At 35.2% G+C, this 23,255-nt stretch overlaps 1 protein-coding gene across 3 annotated transcripts in view; it reads right to left on the reverse strand.

Annotated features, from left to right (window-relative positions):
- Positions 1-23,255, reverse strand: part of tax1bp1a (Tax1 (human T-cell leukemia virus type I) binding protein 1a) — a 50,374-nt gene that overhangs the window by 13,228 nt on the left and 13,891 nt on the right. For 2 of the 3 annotated variants that reach the window (XR_015516018.2, NM_001346178.1), the window contains 8 exon segments: positions 20,135-20,253; positions 18,685-18,775; positions 18,428-18,583; positions 16,682-16,921; positions 13,669-13,857; positions 13,043-13,115; positions 11,264-11,478; positions 215-301 (listed from right to left, as the gene is read on the reverse strand). Coding sequence is in view for 2 of the 3 variants with exons in the window: in NM_001346178.1 (NP_001333107.1) it covers positions 215-301; positions 11,264-11,478; positions 13,043-13,115; positions 13,669-13,857; positions 16,682-16,921; positions 18,428-18,583; positions 18,685-18,775; positions 20,135-20,253 (1,170 nt within the window). In the remaining variant the exon portion in view is untranslated. 3 annotated transcript variants of the gene reach the window in all.

Genomic DNA, 23,255 nt, shown 5'->3' on the forward strand with positions numbered 1-23,255 from the left:
GTGACTCTTGGGGCTCAAACATTCACGCTCACCCTGATTTCAGCGTCTTACCTGCTAAGAATCAAATTAAGGTATTTAATATTAAAACATTCTCGTTAACATTTAGCAGATCAAGCTAATAACATCAGCTTTGGAAGACACTGTAACTTTCTGGATCTTTGAATAGCAAATTGGCAGAAAAAAAAAACTCAGAAGAACTTGTTATTGCCCTTACCTTTTCCAATCTCTCTTTCTCCTTGGTCACTACCACAAGACTCTCTCTCAGAGCAGAAACTTCTCTGTCCTTCTCGGCCACCTGAGTCTATAATGTAATTCAAATGATTTGATTTTAGTGGGATCTGGATTTGTAACTGTGCTTGAAAATGAGGTGTGAAATTCTAAACAAACAAGAGTTGCACAAATCAAGACAACACTAAATATATATAGTTGTATGAGTAAGTGTTGTAATGAATCTTATCCGGTCCAAATATTATGTAAAAACAAAAATGTCATTAGAGAGGTTTAACACTAATATTTTGCATTAATTACAGTTTTCATATATAGTTTTCAACATATCTGAATTTATTTTCTAATATATTTCAAATTATTTTTCTTTGAATCATTCTTAAAGTAAAAAAAAGTACAGAAATTGTCTTTTTTTAATCCAGTAATTTTGTATTGTATGTTTTAGTCTTTAGCTTTTTAATTTTATTTAAAATAATTTCTAATTATAAAACATCAAAAATCAGGAAACAAAAAACATTTTTTACAACAGTTTTTACAATTTTAATAATTCTATAACTTTCTCTGGCGAAATTGTACTTAATAACTCTTTAACTGAGCATAAGCATAAGCAGAACAGTCCAATAAAAAGTGGTTTACATATAAAGAAATCTTGCAAAACAAGCATGTAATAAAAAAAAAAAAAAAAACATAAAAAACAGCAATACTGTGCCATGAACCTTTAGGAATCATATTAATATGCTCCTTTCTTGGTAATTATTGCTATTTGATCATTATTTTTTACTATAATTATAAATACTGTGACTGATAGAAACTATTCTTAGATTGTTAAAAGATTCAATGATTAGCATTTTATTTAAACAAAAATCTTAAAAAATAAACTGTTATTTTTTATTAATTTCCTACTACTCCCTAACTTTTAAATTACAATTAACTGTAAACAGGTTATATAAAGTTTTTTTTTTCATTTTTGTTTTAAGCATTTTGTGCCTGGACAGACTCTAAAACACATCTTGTGTTTTACGAGAGGGAACCCATCAAACATGTAGCTCTAGGGTGAGTAGTTAAAATCCTAATATTGGTAAAAGATATTTTGCCTAAAGAAGCATTTTCTCCATTCCAATCATTTTTACAATGTAAAGTAACATCATTTTAAAGTAACCCATTTTTACAATGAGTAATCGAAGCAATTTGAGTACTGTAAAACCCAATAAATTAAGGCAACTCAAACCGTTTAAGGAAACCGATTGCTACAAACCATTTAAGTTGAAAACTAATCTATGCAAGTACTGTGAACTTACTCTATTTAAGTTGAAGTAATTGAGTTATTTAATTAAGTCATTACCTTCAACACTGGGTTCAAAACTCTTTTCAAATGAGTAGAATTAAATTTCAGTATTCAGTAAATTTCAGTATAAATTTCAGTAATTTTAAGTTAACTACACTCATTTCATTTGATAAAGTTGACTGTCAACTTCATTCAAAAATTTTAATTTACCCTAAAATCATCTAAGATCTATTTTTTTTCTTTACTATGACAGATTTATAGCTGAAACTGGCTAATAGCGCTTGACAAACCATATACAGTCTAGACAAAATTAATACCTGTGGCTAAGATAAGAACTATTACGTTTAATCTGAAAACACAAACAAAAATTTTCATAGATTAAGCAACATTTTGATGGCATTACATAACATGCACCATCTCTCCATTGTAAATAAACAGCATCAGATTATAAGTGTGTTTGTATCCACCCATGCTTCCTAATGCATCAAGCTCATACTTGAAACTATCTTGAATGCGCTCAGAACCATTGGTGGAAGTGGTGGACTGAAGGTTTATTTTGCCTGCATGAGTGACAATATTCATTGACTTCTTAAAAATCAATCATCAAGGATGATGTAATTTTAATGATTTAAGCTAAAAATCGTTTTTAATGTTCTGCTGAAGAAGAAGTAAATTGACTTTCATCAAGGATGGACTAAAAATAAGCAAGTTAACAGCAATTTTTTATTTTGGGGTATTGACCATATTCTGCGATGCTCAAGTGTGCTCATTTTTGCAATTTTTTTTAGGATTTCTGATTCAGTTGCCTAGGGGAGAAATTACTATGCATAATAAATGGCAAAACAACAGCCAAGCTACTTGCTGCTTGTGTTCATGACTATACTTAAAAAGTAGAATATCACAAGAAGAAAATATCAGTTTTCAACATCAAGCAGCATAACAAGCTGTTTTTTAACGTCAAGAAATCAATAGAAGTGAATGAGACTGAAAGTCTTGGACCAATAAGACTCCAATGACTGCGCCTGCTTGTACATAAAGAATAAAGTCAATACTGTCTCTTTAAATTTGCTAACAGATCTTTGAGTTGACACTAGTGTGTATTAATGATGAAAGTAAACTACAAATTGGAAGTCTTCTCTCGACCTATTGCAACCCAGCTTACTGTCTGTCTGTTGAGTTCTGTCTGAGTTCTCATCATGTAAATGCCTGTTTGGGTTTGAAGTTCAGTTGAAATGGGTTTACTAAGATCTTAGCCTGCTCTGCAGTAAACAGTCATAAAGCATCCAGTGAGAACGTGCATGCTCGTTTAAACATGCTATAAATAAAAGTCTTTCTTTTTGATGGTGTCTCCAGCTTTGTCTAAATACTCAGACAAGAAGAGTCCTTTACAACCTCCTTTCCACTTGGCCAGCTCTGTCCTTTATGACTGCTGTGTACACACACAAGTCTGATGGAAATGTGATACCGCAGTGAACCTGACCTAAAAATCAAACTGTGGAGTTCAACCGTGTTTGTATGCTTATGCAGACTGACGTCTTCTGCAAATCAATGCTATGTATCTGTGTCGGACTGTTCCCTGTGGATATTAAAGATGAAGTATGTGAGCCATGTACAGTATCAATGCCAATTGTGTGTGGTTCACCACAAAAGTGTCAAGATGAAGGAGTTTCACAGCAGGAGGTTAGAGGAAATTGGTCATAGAAACTAGTCATGAGCCTCATTTCCTCAGACCATTTTCTTGTTTGAGTTTGCATTTATTAGAAAACTCTGAAGAGAGGTAAGCCTGACGACAGCAACTCCATCCAACAAAGTCAACAAATGGATGCAAGATGATGTCGCAATCAAAGCCATTTTCACTCTGTGTTGTATATTTCAATAGAAACATACAGTCAGGTCCAAAAACATTTGGACATTGACACAATTCTAACATTTTTGGCTCTATACACAATGGATTTGAAATGAAATGAACAATACGTGCTTTAACTGCAGACTGTCGGCTTTAATTTTAAAGTGTTTACACTTTCTCCCACTTGTTAAGGAACCAAAAGTAACGGGACAGAATAATGATCATAAAACAAAATTTCATTTTTTAATACGTGGTTGCAAATCCTTTGAAGTCAATTACATCTTGAAGTCTGGAACGCATAGACATCATCAGATGCTGAGTTTCATCCCTGGTGATGCTCTGCCAGGCCTCTACAGCAACCGTCTTCAGTTCCTGCTTGTCCTTGGGGCATTTTCCCTTCAGTTTTGTCTTCAGCAAGTTAAAAGCATGCTTGATCGGATTCAGATTAGGAGATTGACTTGGTCATTGCATAGCATTCCCCTTTTTTCCCTTCAAAAACTCTTTGGGTACTTTTGCAGGATGCTTTGGGTCATTGTCCATCTGCTATGTAAAGCGCCGTCCAATGAGTTCTGAAGCATTCAGTTGAATATGAGCAGATAAAATTGCCCGAAAAAATTCAGAATTCATCCTGCTGCTTTTGTCAACAGTCACATCACCAATAAATACAAGAAAACCAGTTCCATTCACAGCCATACATGCCCAGATCATGACACTACTATCAACATGCTTCACTGCTTAGGATCCTGAGCAGTTCCTTTCCTTCTCCATGCTCTTCTCTTCCCATCACTCCGGTACAAGATAATCTCATCTGTACATAGAATGTCGTTCCAGCACTGTGAATGCTTTAGAACTTACAGAACTCTAATCTGGCCTTCCTGCTTTTGAGGCTCACCAATGGTTTACATCTTGTGGTGAACCCTCTGTATCACTCTGGTGAACTCCTCTCGATTGTTGACTTTCACACACATACACCTACCTGCTGAAGAGTGTTTTTGATCTGGCCAACTGTAGTGAAGGTCTTCAGGGTCTTTTGGTGTTGCTGAGCTCACTGGTGTGTTTCTTGTTTTAAAGAATTTTCAAAACACGCCTAATGTATTTTGCTATATCTCTGATGGGTTTGTTTTGTTTTTTTAATCTAATGATGGCTGGCTTGACTGATAGTGACAGCTCTGTGGATCTCATCTTAAGAGTTGACAGTAACATATTGCAAATGCAAATAGCACGCTTGAAATAAACTCTGGACCTTTTATCTGCTCATTGTAATTGGGATAATGTAGGAATAACACACACCTGGCCAGCGAAAAGCTAAGAAGCCAGTTGTCCCATTACATTTGTGCCCTTACATAGTGGGAGGCACATATGCAAACTGTTGTAATTCCTACACAGTTCACTTGATTTGGATGTAAATCCCCTTAAACTAAAACTGTCAATCTGCAGTAAAAGCACAACTTGTTCATTTCATTTCAAATCTATTGTGTTAGTGTATAGAGGCAAAAATGTTAGAATTGTGTGGATGTCCCAAAATTTATGGACCTGACTGTATACAGAATAAGAGACAGAATGGATACTAGTAATAATATAAACAGAATGTATATGTTATGCATATACTGTAAGAATGCTGCATACAAATGCAACTGGCAAATGTGGCTAAAACCGAACATAGCTTACTAAAAAAAGAGTGTGCCTTGTAAACATTTTTAAATATTCACCAAAATAATCAGCATACACATACTTCACTGTGCATTCCTCTTGTGCAGGCAAACGATTCGAAACCAAAAAGATTAATTTATTTGACTGAGTCGATTATTTTGTTAAAGAATCAATAGTTTTAAACATGGTGCACTTTCAGATTTAAACCTCAGCTGGCTGCGTAACAACTCATTTTAAAAACCCATAATAGGGGCACTTTAAAGAATGCTGGCATTTAGTAGCCACTGTCTTCCATAGTAAGAAAATTATGTGGATAAAAGTCAGTTGCTATTATGCCAACAGTCTTTTAAATATCATCTTTTTATGTTTAACAAAAGAAAGTAAAAATGTTTAGAGCTAATGAATGGAGAGTAAATTATTACAGATGCTTTTTTTTTGCCCAAATCATCCTTTTAACCCAGAGGTCTCAAACTTGCGGCCCGCAGGCCAATTGCGGTCCGTGAGATGATAGTTTGTGGCCTCCACTCTAATTTGAAAGTTTAATGATAGTGCGGCCCGGGAGTTTGACATGTATAGCACTTCACAGATTTGTGTGTGTAGCTGCATGAACCCACCAATCAAGGTGTGGTAAAGGGCTCTCTGGGTCAGTACATCGGCTGGGTTTGACGCAGGCAGAGAAACATTTCCCAATGAGTGAAAGTTACTGCAGTGTTGCAATGGAGTGTTTTTTTTTCGTGCTTGCTGGCTGCATCATTTCTATTGGGCATAGCGGACATCTGTCCCAGCACGCTTCATTCACAACATTTCAAAAAAGGTTTTAAAGTTGTTGCCCAGCAGGACAATATAAATATATAAATGCCTAATTTGATCTTTTCGGATGCAAATTCTGTGTGCATTGAGTGTGCGCGCAAGCATGACGGTAGCCTTGCGCTAGTTAAAGCAAAATGAAAGAAAGAAAAGAAATCAAAGGGATGCATACGGAATAAAAGAAAAGCAAGCAACTCAATGCAGCCTCATGTAGTCTGCAGTCACACATCAACACTTGTCCATCAGCAATAAGAGTCCCCGGTAACCAGGAACAATTAAAGGGGCATACTGTTATTTGTGGGTCATTTGCATCACTCTACCTGCATTGTATTTGCATTGTCTCACACAACAAACATTACATATATTTCTATATGATGTAAAAGTAGTCAAAACAAATGACAACTACACAGTGTTGCTTTTTCCTGTAACAACAGCGCAGCAGATAACAGTAAATCTAATTATTATTGTTATTATTATTATTTATTATTACTGATTGATTTATTATCTTATTTTATTCCCTCTTCCTGCTTTGCTACTGTTCGGACGTCTTGCTCCACTCTTTGCACTCTTGCTTTTATATCTTATACCCTAATCTTAACTTGAGCCTATCAGCACAGTGTTCAAACAACACAGCTTGAAGATCAGCATAGATTCTACAAACTTTTTTTTTGCGGGGTCAGATCATACCTGCCGCATTAGCGTCTTCTACCCCAAATACAGCTCGGACTCAAATACAGCTTCAGAACAGATATGAAGTTTTGAGTAATATGGGTGAAGAATTCCCAGATGGAGTCAGACAGAGATTGCATGATTCAGCAACTAATTCTGCATGGAACAGAGGCTCAAGGCTGACTAGACAGCGGCATTCTGCTCCGATCACACCTGAGATAAGAACACTAGTCGTGAAAGATTCAATAATCAAGAATTTCAGGAGCAGATCTACAATGACATACTGCTTTCCTCATGCAACTGTTTCTGATCTAAACAAAGAACTTGAGAAAATTCTAAAAAAGCACAAGACTGCAAAACGGATTATCATCCATGTGGGGAAGAATGATATTCGGAAGGAACAGTCAGAACTGCTCAAGAAAGATTTCTGTGAGCTCTTGGAAACAGCCGAAAGATTGAAGGTTCAGCTGTTCATAAGTGGACCACTCCCTGCAAGAGGGACAAATATGTTTTCAAGGCTTCTTGGTGTTAATCTATGGCTCCAGAAAACATGCAACAAGAAAGGACTGAATTTCATCGACAATTTCAATCTCTTCTGGAACCAAAGACAGCTGTTTACATCAGACGGCCTTCATCCAAACAAACTTGGTGCAAAGGTGCAAAAGGACAATATTTTTTTCTCCCTCAATCATCCATCAGCTGTGGATGCCACTGAATTGCACACACACACCTAGCAAATGTCCAGATGACCACAGGACTTCAAATCAGCTCCAGAGTGGACTTGTGGCTGACGAATCACCCAAGGACAGGCATAATGCCACGCAGCCAAAATACCCAATGTTGATAGAGACACCATCACTTGCCCTCTGCTCAACACAGGCAGACTGTGACCCATCAGAACAGCATCAAGTCTCGTCACTCAAAAATGATCCTCAGGGAAGCATATTTAAGCAGCCAGAATCTCCAGTCCCACAGCCTCTGCCACCGGATACGTTTGATTGTCATCTTGCTCATCACTCTTGGGTTTTTCAAAAAAGATGGAGGAATTGGTGTATGCTGAAAATAAACTTTCACACTCCATTGCCGCAAGCCCCCAGTTACCAACCAAAAAGCGGCCTGCTCCACAACCACCTATGAGCCCACCTGGAAGAGCCCTCCGACTTTTGCCATACCGCCAGGGCCCAAACAACAACGCCCCATCTTCAGCTGGTGAACACAACAGCTCTCACTGATGTGTGTCAGGGGCCTGCTTAGATAACAGTGTCTTTATCAAATTTTTTCAGAACAAGCAGGAACCCAGTGTGTCTGTAGCTTTCTCTAAGCAGATATGTGTTGTATTAAATGACAGAAAACCAAAGACTTCATCAGGCCGTATAGCAAATCATTCAAATCTGGTGTCTATTAAATGTAGATCTGAGACAACTATAGAAACAGAAATAGAAACAGCTAAAACTGTTAAGTAAGCACTTTTAAACAACAGATCACTTAACAATAAGTGTTAATTTAGTCAATGATTTTCTCAACACAAATTGCCTTGATTTTATGCTTTTAAATGAAACTTGGCTGGATGACAGTTGTAGCGCAGCAGTTCTGAATGAAGCAGCTCCTTTAATCTTTGATTTTTTGAGTGTTTGCAGAGTTAATAGGAGAGGTGGAGGCATCGCTGCCCTGTTTTAAAATGTCTATGAGTGTAAACAATTGTCATTTGGTGACTATTTGTCCTTTGAATATCAGAGTATAGTACTAAAAGGGGCTCCACGCATCTTACTTATCATTATCTAAAGACCTCCAAAATATTCTCCAGCTTTTATTTTATTGATGATTTTACAGAGCTGTTATCAATAGTAACCTCTGAATTTGATTATTTTAGTATTGCTGGGGATTTTAATATTCACATTGATAATCCAGAAATCAATGCTGTAAAAGAACTGATGACAGTTTTTAACACTTTTGATCTGACTCAGCATGTTTAAGGACCCACACACATTTCATCGACTGTTGTTAAGGATGTAGCACTATCTGATCATTTCTGTATTTTCTTTGATATATTGATCACTCCAGCTATTAAAGACAGATCTGTCTCTATCAGAAAGAGATGCATAAATGAGAACATCAGTAAGCAGTTTATGAAGGCCATATCGCTAGCACCAAGTATATCTGCAGATTCTGTTGATTCTCTCCTTGATTTGTTTAATTCTAAAATTAAGATTATCATAGATGACATTGCTCCTGTTAAAGTCAAGAAGATGCCTGGCAGGCAAAAGGGATCTTGGACAAGGTCACCAAGAGTTCAAATGATGAAAAGACAGTGCAGAAAAGCTGAGCGTATGAAAAGAAGAAAGAAGAAAAACGAAACTAGTAGTCCATTATAATACCTATAAAGAATGTCTTCATGCTTTTAATATGGAACTAAACACTGCTAGGCAGACTTTCTTTTCAAGCCTTATAAACAGCAACTTAAATAATGCTGGCACACTCTTTGCAACAATAGAGAGACTCACAAACCCCCCCAGTCGGATTAAAAGTGAACTACTCTCTCAAAACAAATGTACTGAGTTTGCTCATTTCTTTACTGACAAGATCAATAACATCAGAAAGGCAATCAGCTCATCCAATCAGCCAAGTTGTGTCGAAGTCAAACTAGCTCAACCACAACTTAAGAAATCAGACATTATGTCTGATTTCTTGGCAATTAATGATAAAATCTTAGAAGAGACTGTGCAAGCTATGAAAACATCAACCTGCAGTCTTGACACGCTCCCTACATCATTCTTCCAAACTGTGTTTACCTGTTTAGAAATGGATCTTCTAAAAGTGGTAAATGCTTCACTTCTTTCAGGGATTTTTCCAAACTCACTTAAAACTGCAGTTGTTAAACCCCTCTTGAAGAAGAGCAACCTGGATAACACCCTATTGAGCAATTACAGGCTATTCTCAAATATCCCTTTCAATGGCAAAATCATTGAAAAAATGTTTTTAACCAGGTTAACAAGTTCTTAAACTTCAGGGGGTTGTTTAGACAATTTTCAATCTGGTTTCAGAGCACGTCACTGAACAGAGAGCTCTCTTATAAAGATAATCAATGATATACGCCTAAATACAGATTCAGGCAAGCTAACAGTGCTGGTACTGCTCAGTCCTCAAAACAGTCCTCAAATGGTTTAGATCTTACCTTGAAGAAAGAGATTACCATGTCAGTATAGGTGACCACAGGTCTAGGTGGACACCAATGACATGTGGAGTCCCACAAGGCTCGATTCTGGCACCTCTCCTGTTCAGCCTTTAAATGCTCCCTCTGAGCCAAATAATGAGAAAGAACCAAATCTCCTACCACAGCTATGCTGATGACACTCAGATCTACCTAGCCTTACTGCCTAATGACTACAGCCCCATTGACACCCTCTGCCAGTGCATTGATGAAATGAACAGTTGGATGTGCCAAAACTTTCTTCAGTTAAACAAAGAGAAAACTGAAGTCATTGCGTTTGGGAACAGAGATGAGGTTCTCAAGGTGAATGCGTACCTTGGCTTTAAGGGTCAAACAACAAAAAATAGGGTCAAGAATCTTGGTGTGACTCTGGAGTCAGAACTGAGTTTCAATAGTCATGTAAAAGCAGTCAGTAAATCAGCATACTATCATCTCAAAAACATTGCAAGAATCAGATGCTTTGTCTCCAGTGAAGACTTAGAAAAACTTGTTCATGCTTTTATCAGCAGCAGGGTGGATTACTGTAATGGACTCCTCACTGGTCTTCCTAAAAAGACAGTCAGACAGTTGCAGCTCATCCAGAATGCTGCGGCCAGGATTCTGACCAGAACCAGGAAATCAGAGCACATCACACCTGTCCTCAGGTCTTTACACTGGCTGCCAGTTACATTCAGAATAGACTTTAAAGTATTATTACTTGTCTTTAAATTACTAAATGGCCTAGGACCTAAGTACATTACAGATATGCTCACTGAATACAAACCCAACAGGTCACTCAGATCTTTAGGATCATATAAACTAGAAGTTCCAAGGGTTCAGTCAAAGCAGGGTGAATCAGCTTTCAGCCACTATGCCCCCCGCTGCTGGAATCAGCTTCAAGAAATGATCAGATGTGCTCCAACATTAGGCACAGTCAAATCAAGACTGAAAACACATCTGCTTAGCTGTGCCTTTACTACTGTGCTGCATTTGACAGATTGCACTATTATGTCTTTCTCTTCTTTTTCATTCTTTTATATCACATTTTACCTGTTTTTATGTTTTGTTTTTACTCATTTTTATTATTTGTTTTTATTTTTATTATTACTTGTTTCTTTTATTCTTGTTTATGTAAAGCACTTTGAATTGCCACTGTGTATGAAATGTGCTATATAAATAAACTTGCCTCGCCTTGCCTTAATTTTTAAATTGTTTATTTTTTCATTTTATTCTGTATTAAAAAAGTTTGAACTTTTCAAATCTCTTTATTTTTTATTTTTTAACACAAAATAAGACAAAAAAATAAACAAATAAAAAATTTCTAATTAATAATATAATTAATTTCTTGAGGAAAACCTAATGCATCCCAGCTTCACCCAGATTCTGCCTCCAGCTACCCCCAGGTAAATTGAGTTTAAGACTCCTGCTTTGAGAAAAAGTGCTACAGTATATATAAAACCCTGCCCGCAATTAAATATCCTGCTTCAGTTGGAAATTCATTACAGTTCTAATGCTGATAGGACATTTTGGTTCACACTGAATTTAAACAACCTGGATCATGTATCTGATTTCCTGTGTGTGTGCATTTACATACTTTAAACCGCTTCTCCTCATTGGCTAGCAGAAGCTTCAGGTTTTCATTGATGGTGCACTGCTCTCTCCATTTCTCCTCCATGCAGGCAAGCTCAGCTTCAACTGACAAGCTACATTCCTCCTCCTCTTCATCTTCCTCCTCTTGTTCATTCCCTTCTTCATCCCTTGATTTCTCCACATCTCTTGCAACAGTTTTAATCTCAGCAGGATACGATTCTTTCCAATTAGAGAATCAAATGCATAAAACATTCAGATTTGTTTAAAATAACACAAAGCATATTAATCAGTGATATCACTAACACTGTCATTTCTTTTATTTGTAGAGCTGATTTTTAAGTAGTTGTTATTCCAGTCTTTGGTGTTGCATGATTTTGTTGAAATATGCTGATCATTTATTCAAAAAACATTACTTATAATTTTCAATGTAGAAAACAATCACACTTTGATATACAGGAAGTTAAAATGAAAGCACTTTGCTTAAAATATAAATCTTTATGAATGGCTTTACCTATTTCTGATTTTTTGGTAAGTGTGATACCTGCCAATACTGATTTTTGCTGATTTCAATTATTTATTTCTATGAAGTATAATTGTCATCATGTACAAACAAAAATATACTTTAATTTCATGTTTTAATAATAAAAAATAAACATAAGTTTTAATCTAACGTAAACATTTGCCCAAACTGCAATCCAGTGTTGGTATGACTTTATTTTAATTGTCCCTTTAACGCATTTTGTTGAATTTAAGTTACATTGCATTGGGATAGGGTTAGTGCAAGTTGACACGTACTTGCAAAGTTTCTTATTGTCAGTTAAATGTCTGTTGAAAGGGCAGTATTAACAGATATTAAGCAGAATATAACTCAAATGAGAAGTAAGTGGCATGTAGTTGCAATGCAACTTTTAGTCAACAAAATGTGCAATAGGGACCAAAATAAAGTGTTACCCAAATTTTCACTTCTGCAACTGGACATCTTGGAGACAAGAAGAGAGGCATTTCTGATCTTTACCTGCACACAACTGCTCTACTTCAGCATTCTCTGACCAGGATTTTATCAAGTATGGGATTGGCTTGTAGAGATTAAACAACTCGCATAACACAGCATCAGCAATTACCACCAACTCTGAATTACAGTGTTCAGTACATCTCTCATATATCTATATTTTAAATTCATATTTTAACAGGAAGCTATAAAATATTATATTTGTGTATATACATTAGATTAGTCAGTACTGAAGCCAAATCTGGAGCTTTCAATAATGGCTTTCAATATATATACAAATTAAGTTGAAATTTTGTAGGTTGTATTTTTTATTTTTAGCAATATTTTTCTTGAATTTAATTATCTTTCAATTTCTGAATATGCTTGGGGACTAAAATATTATTTTCATAAATATACCCGTTTAATAAATCTGTTTTGTTTAAATGCACCACAATACATGACATTAACTGAGTGACAGTTAGGTTTACTGTTTGCTCTGCCAAACTATTTGTGGGGAAAACATGGAGCTACTTCATGGAGCTACTTTCACAGTAAAAGTTCCATGGCAACTGTAGGGCAGATTACCTACCGGTAAGGCCAATCATGTGACAAAATGTAATGTAAATGTATCTAATATAATGTAAAATGAATTCAAAATGTAAATGTAATCTAATATAATGCATCAATGTAATGTGTCCTATTTTAAATAATACTATTCATTTTTTTTCTGTTCTTATTGCACTTTTCTGAATAAAATATGAATTTCTTGTGTATAAATCTACAAGTTATAAATACCTGATGGAGTCTCTGCATCTGGGGTGTGTAACTCCAGTGTGGTTTCTGTAGAGGCATCATTCCTATTAGCATCCTAAAACACATGGAATATTTTTAAGTCAAGCTCTACATAAACCATACAGAAGATGTTTTTATAATAGACTTACACTGCGTCCGAAATAGCATACTTCCATGCTTTACAGTACGCTAAAAACAGAATGCAAGCCAAGTAGTATGTCCTAATTCATAGAATTAAAAAAAAAACAGTATGTGTGAAGTACCCGGATGACCAACTACTTATGGCAAGATTCTGAAGTACGCATCCCATGCATGCTGTGCTATCCCATGATGCACTGCGAAAGATTTCATGAACTGTAGTGAAGTGATGCAGCCAATGTGGGTAGTGCACAAGAGGATGACAAAATGGTAGATGTAGCATGTCCGAGTTACATTTATACTACTCACATTCATATTGTATAGAACATACTTTTCTAATGGCCGAATAGCACATTTGAATTCAAATGCTGTACTTCTTGAGAAGTAGGCGATTTCGCAGCCTAGACTTATTACCAAAAACAAAATATGAATTTGCGATACTGTTTTCATGACCCTTAGACCTATATCAACCTATTATTGCAGTTACTTACACCCTGCTGTGTCTCCTGTTGCTGGGTCAATTTGGTGACTTGTCTTCGCAAACGTTGGCACTCTCTATACTTCTCTTTGTAGTGCTCTGCAGCCATATTGAGCCGCAACTTTAGTTCCTCGACTTCCTTTTGCAGCTCCGCCTCCAGCTCTGAGGCCACACCCACTCCTCCACCAGCCCTGCCCTGAAGCTAAAATAAATCACAGTCAGAACATAAGGCAGAGAAAGATGGTCATCTCAGGGTTTATGTTATGTCTAAAAAATTGTCCTTGTTGCTGTACATTGAAAGCGAGGTTTGATGAAAATTATGTGTCCTGTTTAGCTGCTTTTCTACTATTGTGCCGAACCGTTATAAGAAGACTTCGGTACGGTTATGGTTGTTTCTCCACTGAGCCTGGAACGTCACAGCACGATAACAAACCATTCTGGGCCAGGTGTGTTGACGTCGCGGCTCTGTTGCCAAGTTACCAAAGCTGGTTTAGCAGATGCGCGCTAGTCATCAGACATCCACAAGTACACTAGATTTCATATAAAAAAAACGATACAAGTCTAAACGATACAGTTTGAAAAGGATTTTTAAACCAGAGAGCACTTACCCCATTCTTACGATGATATTTTATTTATTACAGTAATTATTTCATTGACTTGAATATAATCAACCATGTATAATTACTAACCCATCATCTAAAATCTTAAATAATAAAATTTATTATAAATATATTTGTATTAATATTATTATATATTGTTTTATTCGTGGCTAGAGCTTGATTAATTTGATTGACATTTTAGACAATGAGACCTTTAATTCGCCTGACTGAGCGTGTGTTTATTGCATGCAGTACTGTATTTGGTAGCACAAAAATTCGCTCTGATCCATATAAGAACTTTACCAGCGACTACATGCACTGCTGAAAGACTATTTTTCCTGCTGTGCATCGAGCGAATGACACGCTTAACATCATTGTTGTCTACAATCAACATCATCGCTATATCCATGAAACACAAACTTGCAGACTCTTTTAAACAACAAGGAAATAATTGCACTTTTTAATTCAAAGATGAGAAGACTTGTTAATTTACTAGCGAGACCACCTGAAAGTCAACTCTTTCTTTAATTTTTTGGACTTTGCTTAATAGCTTTACGGTGTGGTACTGTAGCTGTTCAAGGTATTGTTGTATGATTTAAATTTTAGCCTAAATATGCACCAATAAACAAATCAAATGAATGAATAAATTAAATAAATATGGATTCTTAAATGTCTGTATTGCTTTTACTCAAAAAAATGTATCACTACATTTTGACAAATGTTATATAAAAATAAAATGAGCAATTTTCATCATTTCAGCTACAGGCCATTATGTGATTCAGTTACACATAAGTTGGACATTTATGGGGGCTTGTAACATTTTTCTGTGTTTTTGTTCTTGGTGATCTCATACTGGGTATCGCAAAATATTTAAATATTTTCAAAAACATCAAGCAGGAATTTGTCTATAGCTTAGTTAATTATGAAGACAAAAAAATAAATAAAACAACAAAAATAAAGTGATAAAAATACAAAGATAAAAGAGTAGCATTCTGCTAAAAATAATGGTGCTTTATATGCTTTATATCCTGATTTATATGTGTTGTTTCATATTCATTTTTTATTTCACTTGCTGCATTCGTTAATGTTAATGTTAACGTTAATGTTTGAATACTGAAACAAATAACAGCCATCACTTAAAAGGTTATATTTTACCATCAAAATGTAATATATTTTATATATTATCCACTTTTGATATAAACCGCTGTGGAATTAAGTTGATTGTTAAAAATGAAATGATTTAAGTGCTATATTTTTTATTAGTGATAGTGCCCGCTCACTTTTTACAAGGCCTGTCCTTCTGCTACTATAATACAACTGAACTATTATTGTTGCATTAAAATATATAATTTTTTCCCGCTCTAATCATTTTCAATCATCATATTACATTTTGGTAATTTTCTGTCCAAATAAAATTTGCCCAGAGCCGCGCAACATATGATCTCTAACTAAAATACGGGTGCTGTGAAATGTATATTTAGACACCCCTAAATGAGAGAGTGGCATAACAGTGCTTAGTCACACGGTTGCTTTCGTTTTCATGAACATGAAAAAACTAGTTTCAGCTATTATTTAAATTTAATTGAACAAAAAGAGCCGTTAACATTGCGTTACCAAGGCAACTACTAATGCGTTTTGTGTAATGTTTTAAAGAGCTTTGTTGCAGCACGACAGTTGAAAATGAAACCGTATCCATGCTGTCTGGCCCGGATTGGCATGGAATGAAACGGTTCAGCGTGATAGTGGTAAAACGGCTCATGTTTCCAAAAGTGCTATTATTGGTTTACATAGTATTTCTGACAATGTTTTATTTGCAACCAACCATACAATAAAATATACATGCTGTTCTGATGTTAAACTTATTATAAATTACCACCCCTTGATCTACAATGGTATCCCAAAAAGCTTAACACAAATGCAATTTGTATACACACAGGTATTATCCACTTTAGCTCCAACTTTTTATGTTTTCTGTAAAGTTTCAGTGAAAGTTGACTAAAAGTGTAATGTTTATTTCCAAATAAAGCAGTAACATGTTAGTCTTTTAACTAAATCAACATTACTCCTCGACAACTACATAAATGTGTCCATTAACTGTTGAAAAATGACATCTAACAGTTGTCAGTGCCCTCATCTTCTCCATCGTTGTCTGAATCAAGTTTGAACATGCAAGGCTTTAATCTGCAACTAATCATTGTTGACATATTGGCTGCATAAGAATGGCTTGTTTTGTTGTTTCTATCAGAACAGTCTGTAAAAGCTCCACCCTCTACTGGAAAGTAAGAGCTCGTTTGAATTTGAAGGAACACACCTTCTTGCATTTAAAGGAACACACCCTCACACATGCTTCTTGGTTCTTGGGACACCAGAGATTTATTTGCCACCTTTTCAAAGGGAGCATAACTATATTGTGTAAGTCATGTTTACCATTTCCTGTGAAGTCTGGTTCTTCATCCTGTCCAACTGATCGTGAGCATGCCTGCATTCTTCCTGGGCTTCAGCTAAATGGGCTCGAAGTTCTTCAGCCTCTTGACGGACACGGTACAGCTCCGTCATGGTGCGATCTCGTCCACCGGAGGCATCACGTAACTCAGAGCCCAACATGGCTGCCTGCTGCCTCGTGGCCTGGAGCTGCTCCTCCGCTTGACGCAACTGCTCTTTGAGACCCTGAATGTACAATAAATCAGGAAGAGGAAATCTCTCATGTCTATTTTGCTCCGTTTATTTGATTGAAACTACAGTTAAAGAACAACCTAAAACAACAGTTTACTTTTTTATTTATTGTCTAATGTAGTTCAGTTCAGTGATGCAAAGCAAATATATTTTAGCAAATAATAATCCAAATAACCTCTCAGATGTCTTGGTGATTTGATTTTTAAGCTGATTTGTGCTAATTTATTATTCATATTTAGATTTTAATAATAGATCTTATGATTCATTTCATATGTATAATATAAAACTCATTTATATATATATATATATATATATATATATATATATATATATATATATATGTATTATATTTTTGCTCTTTTAAGGATATTTTCATAGATATATTTTTAAGCATTTATTGATTAGCTCAAGCAGAAATTAAATGTCATTGGTGCGGTAGCCCAGTGGTTAGTGTGTTGACATATGGTGTGGCAGCACTCTGGGCATCCCAGGTTTGAATCCCGGCTTGTGGAGCTTTCCCAATACTACCCCCCTCCTTCTCCCACTTCACTTCTTGTCAACCTACTATCCTGTGAAATTAAAGGCAAAATGGCAAAAAAATAATAAAAAATACAACTTAAAACAAAATCCAGATGAGGATTTTTGCCGCAGAAAATCATGAAACATTTTTGGCCAATACCGATCTCTGGTTGATTGATCAGAGCATTCCTCATTATAATTAATGTATCCATGCTCAATAGAATTAATTGCTTTTAAAATAAATCTTATTACCCACAAACACACAATGCGTTTGTCTGTCATGGTTTCAATTAAACATTACAAAATTAATAAAATGGCTTCAGCTAATATGGGTGTCTAGGAATGATTACTGTAGAATTACACAGCATACTCGTAAAAAAATCAGCTTTTTCATCATGAGTAAAATTAATCTTAATATGGAATTATACAGAAAATTATCATATTAAGGTATAATAACATTTTATAATATTATAGTTTTGGGCGACGCAGTAGCGCAGAAGGTAGTGCTTTCGCCTCACAGCAAGACGGTTGGTGGTTCGAGCCTCAGCTGGGTTAGTTAGCGTTTCTGTGTGGAGTTTGCATTGTTATCCCTGCATTTGCATGGGTTTCCTCTGGGTGCTCCGGTTTCCCCCACAGTCCAAAGACATGCGGTACAGGTGAACTGGGTAGGCTAAATTGTCCTTAGTGTATGTATGTGAATGAGTGTGTATGGGTATCCCAGTGATGTGTTGCGGCTGGAAGGGTATCCGCTGCATAAAACATGTGCTGGATAAGTTGGCGGTTAATTCCGCTGTGGCGACCCCAGATTAATAAAGGGAGTAAGCCGAAAAGAAAATGAATGAATGAATATTACAGTTTTTACTCTGTTTTTCGAATAAATACTGTAAAAGCAACTCAATAGAGAACTTTAAATATTAAAATCAAGAATTATCAAAATTTATAAACTTGACATACATCTATGACATTATCATGTCTTCTTACAGTTTCAGCAGGGTGTGTGTCTCTCTCAGTGCGCAGTCTGTGCAGTTCCTCCTGGTACTGTGCGATGGTGACCTCTCTGTTCAGCTCCACCGCCTTCAGCATCTGCAGCTCTGCACTGAGTTTAGTGTTCTCCAGCTCAGCACTGCGCACATGAGACTGCGAGCATGCACAGAAAACATGGATCAGTGTGTGTGTCACATCTGTAAACACATGACCTTATGCTTTATAACCAGTAGATACCACACACACACACTCACTTTGTAAAGCTCCCTTTCGTCTCTTTCATTCTTCAGCTGAGTTTGTAAGCTGTCCCTTTCAGATATTACCTTCTGCAACTTGTCTCTTAGACTAGACGAAAAAAAAACAGCAAATAATAATTTTATATATACACACACACACACACACACACACACACACACACACACACACACACACACACACACACACACACACACACACACACACACACACACACACACAACATACACAACATACACAACACACACAACACACACAACACACACAACACACACAACATACACATACAGTTGAAGTCAGAATTATTAGCCCCCTTTTGATTTTTTTTTTCTTTTTTAACTATTTCCCAAATGATGTTTGACAGAGCAAGAATATTTTCACAGTATGTCTGATAAAATTTTTTCTTCTAGAAAAAGACTTATTTGTTTTATTTTGGCTAGAATAAAAGCAGTTATGAATTTTTTAAAAACAATTTTTGGGACAAAATTATTAGCCCCTTAAAGCTAATTTTTTTTTCCGATAGTCTACAGAACAAACCATCATTATAGAATAACTTGCCTAATTACCCTAACCTGCCTAGTTCACCTTATTAACCTAGTAAAGCCTTTAAATGTCACTTTAAGCTGCATAGAAGTGTCTTGAAAAATATCAAGTAAAATATTATTTACTGTCATCATGGCAAAGATAAAATAAATCAGTTATTAGAAATAGGTTTTTAAAACTATTATGCTTAGAAATGTGCTGAAACAATCTTCCCTCCATTAAACAGAAATTGGGGAAAAAAATAAACAGGGGCGCTAATAATTTAGGGGGGCTAATAATTCTGACTTCAACTGTATATTTATAACAGGGCATAGAAAGCCTTTAAATGTCACTTTAAACTGTATGAACGCATCTTGAAAAAGATCTAGTAAAATATTATTTACTGTCATCATGGCAAAGATAAAAGAAATCAGTTATTAGAAATGAGTTATTAAACTATTATGTTTAGAAATGTGTTGAAAAAATCTTTTCTCCACTAAACAGAAATTAGGGAAAAAAATAAACAGGGGGCTAATAATTCTAATAATTCTGACTTCAACTGTTTGTGTACACACACACACACACACACACACACACACACACACACACACACACACACACACACACACACACACACACACACACACACACACACACACATTATATATGTATATACTATGAAAAGTAAATAAAATGATCAAATCAAATAATGATAAAGTCAAATAATAAAATAAATCTAGTTATATAATGAAATTTGTGAGTGAAAGTGTAACAGAAGATGAAGGACAAAGATTAAGGTGTATTAAAATGTTTAAATTAATTTGTTTTTTAATTAATTAAATGAAATTAAACAATTTGCTCAGATATTACAACACCTCTGTAAATTAAAAAAATATTTATATTAGGTAATATGTGTAAAGGCCTTACCAGTCAAGTTCAGTCTCTTTAAGAACAGCTTTTTGTGTGATCTTTAGCAGGTCCTGTTCAAGCTGCCTCACCCTGCTTTGAGCCTCCTCCTTCTCTTCAATCAGGCTTTTTTGCAGCTCCTGCCATTGGATATCGGATGCTATCAATCAAACCTTACAGCTAATCAAAACAATTTAACAGTTTTATTTATAAGCAAAAAGCAGTAATGGCTAATACTGATTCCAAATTGTCCCAAAAATGAAACAGATGTGCATTAGGTACGGGTTACTGTAAAATTGTAATATTTTTATTTCTAAAGTTCTGATAACATTTCTTTCAAACTACTAATAAAAATATTGTCAGTTTTTTCCATCTGATGTTAGATTGCAAACTCTTCTGAAGTTATCTACTGTGTTATCTAAATCTTATTATTGATTATTGGTTGATTAGTGGAAAAAGATTAAAATGGTGAAAAATAGTTTAACCAGAACAAAACACGTGAAACAAAGTGTTGAGCAACAGGGTATACAAAAAATAAATCATTTATAAAATTCTTTCAATTTCTGGAAGAAACCTTTTAAAATTCCATGATATTCAGGAAATTCAATAACCCTGTTATTTATAGTTTTTTAATACATTATAAGTAACTGTAATTAAATGACAAAAATATGAAAAAAGTGACCCCTTACTTTAAATTTTACAGATAAGTAATTTAATTACAGTAAATAATACACCCAACACTGCTGGTCACAAAGAGTCCAATGACTATGACAATGACTGACTCTCTTGATAATGTTCTTGTTTAAGATTTAAAGGAACAGTTTACCCAAAAATATTTTACTCAGCTCTTTCCGTCAGCTTAATCTTTTTTTGTTGTTGTTCTATAAACACAAAAAATATATATTTTGAATAATGTTGGAAACCTGTAACCATTGGCATCAAAGTAGGAACAAAACAAATTTTAAGTGCTCAAAAAAAAAAAAAAAAAAACTGCGGCTGAAATGCAGCTGATTCAGAAAAGCCTGATTCAGTCTATCAGGTAAATAAAAAACTAATCCTGAATCAAATTTCCCAACAATATGATGTCATTTGTACAGGCGGGGGCTTCGATTTCACTTTTGAAGCAGTGGTTCATATTTAAAATTCATCATCTGTAAATCACAGTAACATCTGGTTCTGAAAGCATGCATATACGCCTTGTCCTCCAGCTAATCTGGTGACTCGTGGTGTTTTACGGCCAATGATGTTTCGGAATTACAGCACAGGCAAATAAAATGTGTGGTCGTAAAATTAGCAGCCACAAAATATATGCTTATGTTCTCACGATAAAGAGGAAGTCTATTTTCATATGCGAGTTCTGACAGTTTAACAGACACAAGCACACTTATGGTGTATGAAAATAGTTTGAGTGACTAATGTGTGTGTGTGTGTGTGTGTGTGTGTGTGTGTGTGTGAGAGAGAGAGAGAGAGAGTTATATAAAAGTGTTAATGTTTTATTTGTGGTGTTCTTTGTCCTTTGTGACACTCATAATTCACACTTACGCATTTTAAAAGGTAGAAGGAAACACTAGAGGGCGCTGAAAGACCATCAAACCAATCGACTTAATTCCTGCCATTTTTGTAGCTTTTTTGAAGCTTTAAATATGTGCATGCAGTGCAGAAAAAAAAACAACAACAACAACACCACCACATCAGAGCCAAATGAAATCGAAAGAGTTTCTTTTTTTTTTTGCATATTCTACACTTTTCTTGAGAAAAAGGCAAATATTCTGGAATGGGTTAAATCATAGTAAAAAGTGGCAGATCGATTAAATAAACCACATATTTAATAAACAATGGAAGGTCCGGAGAGAACTACACTGTTCTTTGATATTGTAGTTATTTATTACATTTTTTGAATCCCACCTTTGGCTATTTTCTTGAAAAATCTATATATATTATATATATTATTCATGTACACATTCAAAAGTTTGGGGGAATTCAAATATAAAGCATACACAAAAAAACTGTTACGTTTAATGGCAGCTTTGCCATAAAAGTCATATATTTTAAACAAATTTCAAACATTTTATATTATAATATATACAAGATATTTTAATCAAATGAGTAAAGTCAATAGAAGTAACAGTGTATATAGTATAGCAGTGTCTATCTACATATACAGTAAATGAGCAATATCACACGAGAAGCAGCGTGATATGGCTGTATTTTGGCATTGGTGGGAGGCGTGTGTTGCCTTGGTAGCCCATAAGTAGGCTCATACGGAATCTGCGCGCACAGAAATCCACAGATTTTAGCCCATAGTTGAGTATTATGTATTTACTTGTTTAACTGTGTTAAAAAAAATTTTCAATCAGTTTTTAAATTCATTTTACTATTAATTGGTTATAATAGTAGTAATATTAACATGTTCATATAATTTATTTACAATACAGTTTGTAAAATAATATTTTCTTTTAGTAGAGATATTATATGAGAGACTTGCTTTGTTTACCAAATAAGTGGGTCTAATTGGATTTGCATTGTAAACATTAAATAAAAGTAAAAAAGAAATATATATATATATATTTTTTTGTTTAATATATTAAGTTTTTAGTTATGATACTCCAAAAATCATTCTGCTTAAATGCACAGATTTATTTTTATTTTTTTACAAAATTCTCTGCAGAAATAGCAAAGAATGTCTGCAAATTATGTCTGGCCCTACCCATAATAGACATACAAAGCCATATTGTACTGCTATGACTGTGATATTGCATTTATACAACAATTCAACAGAATGATCATTCATTCATTTATTTTCTTTTTGGCTTAGTCCCTTTATTAATCTGGAGTCACCACAGCGGAATGAACCACCAAGTTATCCAGCATATGTTTTACGCAGTGGATGCCCTTCTAGCTGCAACCCATCTCTTGGAAACATCTATAAACACTTATTCATACTTATACACTACGGACAATTTAGCCTACCCAATTCACCTGTACAGCATGTCTTTGGACTGAGGGGGAAACCGGAGAACGAAAACTTACGTGAAAGCAGAAAGAACATGCAAACTCCAAACAGAAACGCCTACTGACTCAGTCGAGGCTTGAACCAGCGACCTTCTTGCTGTGAGGCGACAGCACCACCTACTGCGCCACT

The sequence above is a fragment of the Danio rerio genome, chromosome 19 (assembly GCF_052040795.2).
Source record: "Danio rerio strain M-AB ecotype USA chromosome 19, GRCz13ab, whole genome shotgun sequence".
Lineage (NCBI taxonomy): Eukaryota > Metazoa > Chordata > Actinopteri > Cypriniformes > Danionidae > Danio > Danio rerio.